Source organism: Nomia melanderi, chromosome 4 (assembly GCF_051020985.1).
Source record: "Nomia melanderi isolate GNS246 chromosome 4, iyNomMela1, whole genome shotgun sequence".
Lineage (NCBI taxonomy): Eukaryota > Metazoa > Arthropoda > Insecta > Hymenoptera > Halictidae > Nomia > Nomia melanderi.
The window spans coordinates 9,239,365-9,251,356 of record NC_135002.1 but is presented as its reverse complement, the minus strand read 5'-3'; the positions used below and the strand labels follow the sequence as shown (position 1 = coordinate 9,251,356).

The window sequence follows — 11,992 nt, the reverse complement described above, 5'->3', positions numbered from 1 at the left end:
TTTGACAAGGATTACAGATACATTATTAAATTTAATGTTAAATATGTATTTATAGACACAATATTTTACAAATATAAATTACTTAAAAAAAGCCATTTGTTACGAGTACATTAGGAAACTGAATACAACAAAATGATTAATTACATTTTTAAAATATTAGATTATATGAATTACAATATTGCACTGTTCATGTAGTATATTAGATTTTATATCCCTTTTTTTAGGTTTTGTAGTAACATATACATATATTATTGCAACTGTATGTAGGTGTATCTTATACAAATGTCTCAACTTTTTATGTTTATTTGTACAAATTACTATTAACAAAAGATTAAAAAATCTTTTCATATAACTTTGTTTATACAGATATAAATACTTTATGTTTACTATCTCATTCCTACAATTATACATGTAGAAAGGATTTCTAATTGTTTATTGTTTCATTCTTCATTTTACTTTTTCTTGTAAAATGGAAATGATCTGCATCAATCGTCAATATAAATATCTTTATTGGAATTTGTTGCTTACCTTTTTCAAGTAAAAATTTGGTTAAATTGAATTATTTTATTAATACAATCATGCGTATTATTAACTTTCCATAGATTTTTATTGTAAAACTGCATATTTTTACTTTGCAATTAATATTTCATTAAAATTTCAATGAAATTAGAGTCACATATTGATACTAATAATGTAACTTTCACAATGAAAAAATGTTTACACTTAATTTATAAAGAATAAGATCTTGCGTTTTTATGTTCATTAGATTTTAATCAGGAACATGATAACTAACTAAATTTTCATGTTTGTCCCGAATGATTAGTTTTACTTTTTTTAATTAAATACTTCAATCTCAGAACAGTGTAATGTACTCACTTATATAGGTGTTAATGAAAAATTCTGAATTACTAGAAATGTATAATAGACATAAAAGAAAGGTCACATCCTTCTATGTACAGTGTGATGTTCCGCTAGTAAGTATTTTGTGAAAGTAACAAAGAATCTAATTATTTACATATATTCTTGTAGCAAGATAAGTTCTTGTAAATAATTTATATTCCTCTTTGGAAACAAAAACTCACATTTAATACTAAAAAATTATTTTTGAAGTTATATTAATTAATTTTTCCTTCCTTTTGAGTACTACATTCAATATCCTATAATTATTTTGTTTGAATAAATTTTGAAATAAAATAAAATACATTTAGTACATATAGGTATGTGAAGTTCATTTTCATTATTAAATTCAATATTTTATATACAGTAAGACTTTTGTAAAGGTTCACGCCACTGCATTATTTCTAAACCTTTACGAGGGTACATTTAAAAGACTTAGCTACTAAGCCACGCCGTCGGAAATGGTAAAAAGTGACATAATATTTCAAAAAATTATTAATTATGGTGATCCTTGGGACTATCTCAATTAATAAGATAGTAATTTGTAAATCTATTTGGACTTTGTAGCGCGAGTCTATACAGGGATCCCACTGTACTTAATATTTTAATACTTTACTTCTGAATTTCATTTATAATTAAAAATAATCATGTAACTGTAAACGTTAGTGTTTGTGCCATATGAATTTAATAAATTTTTACTTTTGAAATACTATGCAATAATATGGAAAATTAAACAATTACATATCATCTGTTTAAACTCAGAAGAGAAACCACATGTTCATGTTCAGCATAAAATTAACGTGCACAAATTTTTATAATAATTAGTGCATCGCATACTTGTACAATATCTTTTGCATTTATAAATTATGAAAAAATAAGCTTTTATATTTATGATGAAAGAATATTCTGTGCACTCTTATGCATCTGTATAAGAATATACATAAACGCATATAGAATATACATTAGTATATGTATATATTTATTGCAAGTTTACAATTTTGTAATGTTCTTTTCTGTATTCTCTTCATCCAATACACAATAATAGTATATCATACTTCTTAGTACTAAAAAGTGCTTTATTATAGAATCATGACCATTAATTTCCTTGTATTAACTAAATATATCATTTTTACTGAAACTTGAAACATACGTGTTTATATTAGTATAGTATTTAATAAATAAATTTTTTACTTGTTACTGTGATATTTATTACTGTTCAATTTACTTTGCTTATTTCATGATGTAGTAACAAATAATATATTATTAAGCAATCTTGTTTTGAAACTAAATATGCATGTCATGTTTATTTTTCACACGTTTAGGTATATATAAAATAAATCTCCATCTTAGGAAGTACGCTTAAACACAATTTGTTTTTAAATATGTTTGTTATGTACGAATTGTAATTAATCTAAGGATTTTTTTCAATGTCTAAGTTCAGTTGCACGTATAATTAATAAATTTTTAACTTTTAGGTTAATGATGTTAAATATATCTTTTCAAATATAATATCAAAATAGATCTTAAAAATGGGAGAAAAGAGATGCAGACAAATCATTATCTTTCTCAAATACATTTTTCTATGAATATTTAAAAACTACTCAGAATGCAAAACTTACAACTTTGAAAAATTCCTCTTGTAATACATCTCACATATTTTTAGATTAAATAATTTTTATCTATACAAGTTATTTAAAAAAGTTTACTTCAATGCAGCATTCTTTTGAAAATTTGACAGCATAATATAAACCATTTTTTGAAAATATGTGAGACATTAATATATATGTACGTACATATGTATATATAGATACATATATATATATACACATATATCTGTATGTCTATATATATACGAATATATGTATTTAAGTTTATTATTTACTTTCATCACATTGCACAGTGACGTCTAACTTTTGATCAGTCGAGTTCTTGTATTGCATGTGAAGTTGAAGCTTTATTTCTCTGTTCATCATCCGAGTCTTCATCTTCTAGATTGTTAACAAATAATTGTAAAATAGAACCAAGTAGTCCTTCATTGCATGGGCGTGGAGATGGGATATCAAAAAACAACTGCCCTATTTTATCTAAGTAGTGTGGATAACATGGATCTCTATCTATAGATGTCTGATACTGTTGACAAAGTACTGTGAATACAGTACGTTTACCACTGAAAAAGTTTAATTATAAGTACATGAAGTACACAAATTAGTAACTCCTATTTTGCACTTACCTATCAATTGTTTTTAATAAAAAAAATAAAAAATTTAATAATGGAAGGGGGTATGGTGGACCACAATTTAGTTTCGGATGTCGCGAAGTATAAGAATTAAAAACTTCCTGTGCGGTTACTTTGTTTTGTAAGCACAAATATCTGAAAAAATAATTATAACGTTATATGAGCATACAATTCATAGAATTATCATATAATTATAAATTTTGTCCGTATAAAAGGAATAGCACATATGCTTACTGCAAGACAGCCTGAGCAATAAAAAGATCTATTTCATTCGTGTAACCACGTTGTTGATGATATTCCACAAGCATTGCTGCACATCCTGTTCCATCTTTACTATGTATAAAATGTTGTCTTGCCATTATATAGTTTTTTTCTAAAATACGTTATAATTAATTTTTAATAATAAAATATTACTGATATTCCTTTCTCATTAATTACCTTTCCAAAATACTTGTGCTAGTTTTTGATGTAAATCAGGATGACCTGTCTTATATTCTGTACTCCTTGTGCTCCATCGAAGAGCAGATTGTACAAATGTATCTCTTTCAGGCAATGAAGGGCTCATCAAACGGAATAAATTAGTAATTTTTTTAAAATAATGTTCAAAAGGTATCGTTTCTGATCGTATTAAAACATCTACAAATAAAATTCCTAAATCTGCTCCACTGGCATACTGCAATGGATAATGATTTCTTGTATTAGATATTTTATTTCATATATTATCATAGAATATATGTGTCATATATAATTTATTTTATTGTAAAATGCTATGTAAATACTGTGTTGACATTAGATATATATACACATATATATACATATATACTATACATATGTATAAATAAAAATGCGAGTGAACGATTTAGTATAATAGTCTCTAGAATATTCTAGATTTATACAGTTACTAAAAAAATAAACTATTTTATAATGTTTCTGTAACAATATGAAGAATAAAGTATACTACGTTTAATGACGACAGATAGTAAAATTTAAATATAGATCGTTCGAGAATAAAATTTGTAAGAAGCACTTGATAATGAAGATAATATTCATTTGAAAAGTATTTGCTTTGGAAAAATACCTATAACATTTATAAAAAAGAAACGCGATAAATTACATTACATACTTGTTCATGTTGTAACAAAATTGTAGATCCTTCATATAGTAAATTCAAAAGTTCCGAATACTTTTTCTGTCCAAGATATCTGGAAGAAGAGGTTAAGCAATCATATCGACGATTGCACTAAAAGAGTTCTTTGATGATGTCGACTAATTATATTATTAGCTCACCTAGAATATAAAGTTTTATACATTTGATGAGCCTCATAAAAATTTTCTGAATTTATAGACGCTTCTAATTTTGCTAAAATTCGCTGAACACCGTGATCGTACCGCGAGGCCATGTTTACGCTGTTTGAAATATTTCTTTCTTCTGCTTTTACAATTGGTACCATTGTCGGAAAGCATTTTAAATTTAAATTTTCCTTTTCATGAAATTAACTGCGTACACAAAAAACATACATATATAAAAAAAATAATATGTTATATGTGTAAATAAACTAAATGTGTATATAAATACAGATTTTTATAAATTAATTTTCTGAAATTGAAATTAAATAGAAATTTGTCTTTTTAATACTATCAAATCTACTTACTACTTGCACCCAAAATAATTATATTACTTTTAGAAATAAGATAAAATATTGTTAGGTAGAATTTTTTAATTAATAAAATATTTTTCCTGAAGTAATTTTTTTAAAAGTTTTAATATTCCTTTAACAATTTGTTCATAGTAGAAAATATATTGTTATCTATAAATATATTATTTCTGATTAAAACAAGATTTGTTTCAACAATTAAATAATGATGAGCACTTCTCATTTTCATCATAAATAAAAGTTATATAAAAAGGCTTCTACTCGATTTGTTTTGAAAATGTAATTCACTTTTTAAAATATTTAATTATTTTTATAAATAAAATAAAAACCTCATAAAACTTTATTAAACGTTTTATCACATTAAACTTTAGAAAATCGTTTATTCTACGTGTATACTTATGTATATATGTAATTTTCATTCTAATAATAAAAACTACATTACTGTAATTATGAATTTAAATACATAAATTATATGTAGAATTTATAAATACACATTATATTTTAATATTAAAGGATTCATACTGTTTAGATATCAGTAGTTTACAAAAATAATGTAATACACGTAAAATATTTATTTATTATTTTTTATAATCATCTCTTTAAATCTCAAAAGTTCTTTATTTTTAATCTTACACAAATCTATACATAAATACGCATTGCTATCTCGTATCCTTTTAAGTCATCTTTCTGTCATAATTTATATAATTATTGTTTGCCTATATGGATACTAAAAAAAAGAAAGGTATCTCGAATATAGTTTAGAATATAAATAAGTGTAAATAAGTAATAAGAAATATACTGCCTAATTTTGATTTAGATTGTACTAGCAATTAAAGCTATCCAATATGTACATATATATGTCAGGTGTACGCAATGCACACATGCGTGTACACATGTACATACATGATATAATTTTCATACATCGAAAAGCGTAGTTTATAATAGAAATACAAAAGTGTATTTTAGTAAATTACATAAACCTCGTGTTTATTAAAAAAGTATATTCAATGAAGATGTCGCAACTGATATGTTACTCTCGCTTGATTTGGCACAAAATATTGAAAAGCTTTCAAACAATATCAATTGCAAAAAGTAAAATGTATTGATAAATGCGCGAAGTAGCGTCGCGTAAGCGCTGAAGTGTCGTAGGTGTAATATATACATACGCAACGGAACGGATACGCTAAAAATCATGAAGGCAATGCGCCCCTGGCGGCCAGCAACGTAAATAATCCTTGCGGAAATAATTATCGCGATTTATGTTATTTGCAAATGTAAGAAGAATCATTAATGAGGGTATGTCAAGTAACGGCGATTAGGATGATATACGGACCCTGTAGCGTTCCCGGTTGCACTTCAAGTGAGTGAAAATCGTGCTTGGTGCGGGGTGAGTGTCTAAATCGTTCATTCCCCCCGTTTTTAAAGGGGGGCGGTGGCTCGCATCAGTGTTTTTTTATCGTTTCTTTAGACGTCTTCATCCCGAAAATAACAATGGCCGGAGGATTCGAATATGCATGGACTTTTAAAATGCCAAGCTTGCTACCCTGGCAACCTACACGTATTTTCCTGATCCCTTTTTATTACCTGTGTCAATTAGCATCGGTACGGTTACTGTACATTGTAATTTTTTTTTCGATTATTTTTGTAGAAATTAATTACTCAAGTTAGAAAATTTTGTAATTTTGATTGCTAGAAAATGATGACACTTTAATAAATGCTGATATAAAGTTACTGTATCTACCAATTTATTAATTTTAGTCATTCCTTTTATTTATGATTTAATGTTTTTAGTTTTGAAATTTATTATTGTGTGCTTATTGAAAAATGTTAAATTGAATGATTATCTTTGTATAGAATGGACTTGGCAGAAACTATGAAAAATATAGTTGCCAAAGGTATGCAAACCGAAATGGGACCACCAGGCGGAGGTTCTGGTTATCCTGGTGCACCTAGTAGTGCTGGTTATGTTACGGAGAAGATGTACATGTTATTACAAGCATATCTTCAAAATAAAGGTTGGAATTCAAGCATCGAACTTCTTCAATGTTTTTCCGAGTTCAAGGATGCATCTATGATCCCAAGTGGTGCTTATTTGCAGTAAGGATACATAATTTAAAATTTATATATATAATAAAACTTTTATTTGTATTTTCTCATTATAGAAAACTTTTTATTTAATGCAATATTTAAATTTCCATAGTATTTTTATAATGTGTATTATAACATATAAACAGGATGATGGCATCAAGAATAGCTTTGGACTCTCAGGGTAGGCTAGTCCTTAGAGAAAATGGAAAGATAATATTGCCCTATGAACATTTTGCGAATGCTGTGATGTTAAAGCACATGAATGGTCCACATGGTTTACATTTGGGCTTAGAGGGTACAGTTAGAGCTGTTATGGAATCATACACTATTGGAAGAGAATGTTTTGGTATGGAAAAAGAATTTATAGTAGAAGTGGTACAAAATTGTCCAAATCCTGCGTGTCGCTTTTATAAAAATCAATTGGAACTAACTCAAAAAATGGGACATATGCCACCAACGTATATCCAAGACAATGAAACAACTGCTTCTCTTTTACGTAGTAGTTTCCCTCATAATACAGATTTTCAAGCAGTAAGTATACGTGCATTTTGATTAATTTGTCTGGAAATTTATTATTTATTGAATACCTGAAATTTAATAATATTTTATATCTTTATTATAGACCTTAAGTGGTGCTAATCCAAATACTCATATGGGAGGAGGATCTACTACGGATTTGTCAGAAATTAGAGGTGCTGGAAATCAAATAAATCTTCAACGTCCTCCAAGCCGTCCATCATTAAATATTCCACATCGACCTGTGTCACAAGAAAAAAAAGTTGCCACTGGAAAACAACATTATGAATCTTTAGTACCTACAATTTCAATGACTGATCATAAATTAACGGATTTCTTAAGAACAAATTTGGATAATTTGGACAATCTCACTGGACTTGGTTTAGGTAACTTACAAGGGATAGGAAATGCAAATAAGGATTTGTTAGCTTTACATAATGGAGCTTGGCCTTTGGAAAATGAGAAAGGATCTCGGTCATCTACAAACTCAGAAGGTAGTTAGTAAACCACAGTGTTTATAAAATATAGTGAATATGATTATAGTTTATATTTATTTAAATTTCATTATTTCACAGGTGGACAAGAGAAAATAGTTAGGGCTTTTGCTGAAGTTATGAAAAATATGGCACGAATGAAGGCTTGTGTACGTCCTGCAATGTGTAAACCTTATGGAAAGCAATCAGAAGCTTTGCAAAAAAGTAAAAGAAACCATTTAATTTACTATAATCAATTTTTCAATGTGATAATGTTGTATTATACATTGTTATATTAATGCATGATTCGCGAATACTGTTTTCAAAATTTTGTTCCATTACATCAGTTAACGAAACATATGTATATTTCATCATTTATTTTATTACAGCACTGGTTGATACTATACAGCTGGTGCAGTCATTACGAAGTTTTCTGCCACCTCCACAAATTCCTGTTTCAAGCTGGAAAAGTGAAGATAAACATCGACTAGATCATACGGGTACACCTTATCTCCCGTCATTGTAAGTATTTCATATGGTTTGTGTTATAAATATACCCTCGTTACATGACTAGAGATATCAAATAAAGAGTTATAATTTTTATGCAGAAAGGCTGGAGGTTTAGAAGACTTGTGCGAACAACGCAAGCTAGACTAAACAATGTCTTCGCTTTTTAAGTGTCAGACCAGGTTCTATCTTTGCGCTTTATGATGTCCTAGTCATGTGGTGTTTATGGGTTAGATGGGTGTTTTATCTTTAAATCACCCGAAGGATTGCTCAAATGTTGTTGGCGTTTAGGACCTCAAAATACTAAGAGACAAAATGAGTCATGCGTGGACTGTGATAAATGTGGGTAGTGAACAAAATTATATATAGTCAATCGAAACTCATACCATTATTTCAGATACAAAACAGCTTTACTTTGTTGCTATAATTTTTCATGAGTCTTTACGATCTGCCTATGGGGCTTAGTTGATAATAATGACTAGCTAATTTTGAATTATTGGCAAATTATTACATAATTTGCAACTTGGAAGTGTTATAGAACAGCATTTATATTTTGTTATTATATATTATTTTAATAAGTCACCATTTGTGTTCTAATAATTGATATATCATAAAGATTATTTATAGACATTGTGAATATTATTTATGAATTTATAGAAGGTGTTTCGTAATTTAACGTATAATCAGAAAGTGAGGGTTATATTTCTAAATGAAAATATGTTAAAAATATAGAATAAATTGTTTTTGTAATAGACTTCATTTTTGTGAAAATTTTGTTTGCAATTTTGCTTATGTTTGCATATTTCGTTTATTATAGTTAAAGTTAGATTGTTCTAACAATTTTGGTGCTTACACACTACCATTAAATCCAAATTTTCTCAAAAATGAAACTGCTTATAAAAAAATTTTGTTCTACATTTTCGGTTACGAAAAACCTTTTATAAAAGAACTTTATATGCACTCATCCCTCGATTTAAGCGGCACGTTTTTTAACACTATTTACGCAATACTTTTTATGCGCGATCTGAATTTAGTAACATATCGTATAAAATGTGTTTGTTTTCTGAAATATCATTATTATTAACTTTTTGTTAAGCTATGTGGAATAAATATGTATTTTTCAAACTTATACCAGCTTTTATTTCCAATATTTTGTTTTTTCTTGTACCGACAGACTGTACGCGATTTTTATTCATGTAAATCGAATCCACGTGCAACGGAGTTTTGCGTAAATCGAGGGTCAGGTGCATATTAAAATTTTAAATGATGTTTAGAAATGAAATTTGTTTACATCTGAAATAATTGATACTTATTCATAGTTGAGAATACCTTAACTATGAAATTATAAATATATGATTATAATTCTTGTTATCATTTGAGTTTATACTATTTACTTTTTGAATCTTCTAACGTTCATTATACAGAGTGCATCATGAAAAACAGATTTTTTCAAATGGCTTTAAAATGAGAAACATATCATAAGAAATTAATATTTTTCTTATAATATGGTAACCGATATTTTTGATATGTGAGTGTATTATGTGTAAGCATTGTTCTCTTTTACACATTATTACGTAATTAAATATTAATTGCAATAATGTTAGTTTATTTGAATAGATCTCAAAATTCATTTACCTTTTTGCTCATTTAGCCTGTTTCTCCTAAAAAGAATTTAATAAATTATTCGAAACGATCACTTCTCGTGTACGTACACGTTTTCAGTCGGTCCTTTTTCGCTTTTATTACTCGTCTACCGCTGTATACGCCACTTCTAGTGGTATCAAAGTTACTGTTTTTATCAAATCTTTGATATTTTGACGAGGACTGAAGTAGAAATTTTCTTCTAAAACATTCCACAGTCAGTAATCCCAAACATTGATATTTTATTATTGTTAGTTTCCTAAAAGCCAATCTTCGGCAACGATAAACTCGGGCAAATTTACCTCCAATCAGCCAAGTTACTGATTATAGTTGATCTTAAAGTTCGTCGTTGCTATTTTCTGTTAGGGGTACGTTTCCGATGCGTCGGTTACTCTCATCGAGACAGGTTTGAAGGTTTTGAGTTTGGTCTTTCAGCAAGTTGGATGAATTTTCACGGTACGAGTATTTGTTGGAACCGTTCGCTTGATTATTGTCTTCGATCAACAACCTGCCTAACCGAGATAGTGATCTGTCTGCGAATGTGGTATCTCACAATAATCGAATGGTGATGTTGATACGCTCTATTCCTCCTAATAAATATAACTCTTGGATCACATCAATTTACTCTAGTCTAATCCTTGCTAAATACGCTTTAACAAGTCTTTATTAATGGGAGTAATAGAGTCCGTGATACGCTGTTTTAAATTTGTTATATTTAAAGAAATAGAGGGGGTAAATAATCTTATTTTTTAAATAACACCCTCATGAAAAAGGTCATAGGGTGTTACATTGGGATTTCATGTTGATCAATTAACAAGTGGAAAATTGTTTGTCAATTTATACATTGAAAAAGTTTACATTAAAATTAGTATTTTTTTTTTAATTTAAGAGCGCACCTATGGTTTGGCTCAACGTGTCTCTCGATATCTTGAATAAATCTTTTTGCACAAAGCATTGAAACTGTTTACTCCTTTTACGATAATCTTGCATTATTGCAATAAAATAGTACAATCTGGAAAGTTATACTTATTATTGGCAATACGTAGACATAATTTTACAGGTGGCATGTTCTTTGCGAAACACTCTGTATATTAGTGAAATATTTGATTAAAGTAATCGTAGCCATGACAGATTTTTCTAGTGAAACATTAAACTTGTATATATATATGATTGTCTTGAAATTCGTATTAAACGAATTATTATTTATTTGTAAAAATAGATTGAACGTACAGTGAAGGGAAAAACTGAACGCGTGCATAGAATTTTCGCGTAAACATTATTTTATTCAGTGTTCGAATGTAAAGTGTAAAAAACGAGTGAAATGTTTGATATTCACAATCTTTTCCTTATTATAGAAAATAATATTTCCGTATAGGTATCTACTATTCTTTTATTTTCCATTAGTCAGTAATTATCCTGAAGTTCTAAATGACTGAATGTGCAGTCAATTTTTCATTAATTTTGCAGTACTTTTTGCGTTATCATTCCTGAGATATGATATTGTTCGTTGGTTAAGTTTTTCCTAAAAAGGAAAACATTCAAACATTTTGTTCTCTTATGCTACATATTCAAGCAATGAATACAATATTATTTACATTGACGATTCCGAGCGTATGTGTTCAATTTTGCTTCCTACTATGTATATTGTTATTAAGTGTAATATTATTCGGTAGAAAAAGTGAACGATGTTGAGACTTGTAATAACGAATAAGCTCCATAGGCAGAATTGGCAACATGTGGGGTGCGTGTCAATAAAAAAAATCATTGATCGATTCGTTCTGAGGAATGTATCACTAAATCGTGAACAAGTTGCATTACTAAGAGAAAAACAAAGTCTTTACGGTGTGACTTGGAACTGATGCTCAAAATTTTCTCTTCGCGCGCTAATAATTATTTAGAAAAAAAGCAAAAAAAAAAAACAAAAAACGAGATTACCTCTGGAAACCGCGAATGCGTGATAAAAAAAAATATGAAGAAAA

At 28.2% G+C, this 11,992-nt stretch overlaps 2 protein-coding genes across 7 annotated transcripts; one reads left to right on the top strand and one right to left on the bottom strand.

The window, feature by feature from the left end:
- Positions 1-10: 10 nt before the first annotated feature.
- Positions 11-4,581, bottom strand: LOC116433236 (Golgi to ER traffic protein 4 homolog). Its single transcript, XM_031991126.2, has 6 exons — positions 4,421-4,581; positions 4,257-4,335; positions 3,572-3,806; positions 3,368-3,506; positions 3,128-3,268; positions 11-3,064 (listed from the first exon to the last, which is right to left on the bottom strand). The coding sequence occupies exons 1-6, from the start codon at positions 4,531-4,533 to the stop codon at positions 2,815-2,817; spliced, it is 957 nt and encodes a 318-aa protein (XP_031846986.2). The 5' UTR covers positions 4,534-4,581; the 3' UTR covers positions 11-2,814.
- A 1,341-nt stretch (positions 4,582-5,922) lies between these two features.
- Positions 5,923-11,992, top strand: LOC116433234 (uncharacterized). Of its 6 annotated transcripts, none has more exons than XM_031991124.2 (8): positions 5,923-6,148; positions 6,257-6,390; positions 6,643-6,885; positions 7,023-7,407; positions 7,499-7,886; positions 7,968-8,090; positions 8,255-8,387; positions 8,474-11,992. In XM_031991124.2, the coding sequence occupies exons 3-8, from the start codon at positions 6,644-6,646 to the stop codon at positions 8,520-8,522; spliced, it is 1,320 nt and encodes a 439-aa protein (XP_031846984.1). In that variant the 5' UTR covers positions 5,923-6,148; positions 6,257-6,390; position 6,643; the 3' UTR covers positions 8,523-11,992. The 6 variants fall into 6 exon arrangements, with proteins under 6 accessions (XP_031846984.1, XP_031846982.1, XP_031846983.1 ...); XM_031991122.2 differs by having other exon boundaries at positions 5,923-6,175; XM_031991123.2 differs by lacking the exon at positions 6,257-6,390.

Excerpts from the sequence above, each read along its gene's own strand:
- LOC116433236 (XM_031991126.2), bottom strand. The coding sequence starts at position 4,533 with ATGGCCTCGCGGTACGATCACGGTGTTCAGCGAATTTTAGCAAAATTA. Across the intron at positions 3,807-4,256 it reads TTTTGTTACAACATGAACAA|TATGCCAGTGGAGCAGATTT; the intron begins GTATGTAATGTA and ends TATCCATTGCAG. Across the intron at positions 3,507-3,571 it reads AGCACAAGTATTTTGGAAAG|AAAAAAACTATATAATGGCA; the intron begins GTAATTAATGAG and ends AACGTATTTTAG.
- LOC116433234 (XM_031991123.2), top strand. The coding sequence starts at position 6,644 with ATGGACTTGGCAGAAACTATGAAAAATATAGTTGCCAAAGGTATGCAA. Across the intron at positions 7,408-7,498 it reads ATAATACAGATTTTCAAGCA|ACCTTAAGTGGTGCTAATCC; the intron begins GTAAGTATACGT and ends TCTTTATTATAG. Across the intron at positions 8,388-8,473 it reads ACACCTTATCTCCCGTCATT|AAAGGCTGGAGGTTTAGAAG; the intron begins GTAAGTATTTCA and ends ATTTTTATGCAG.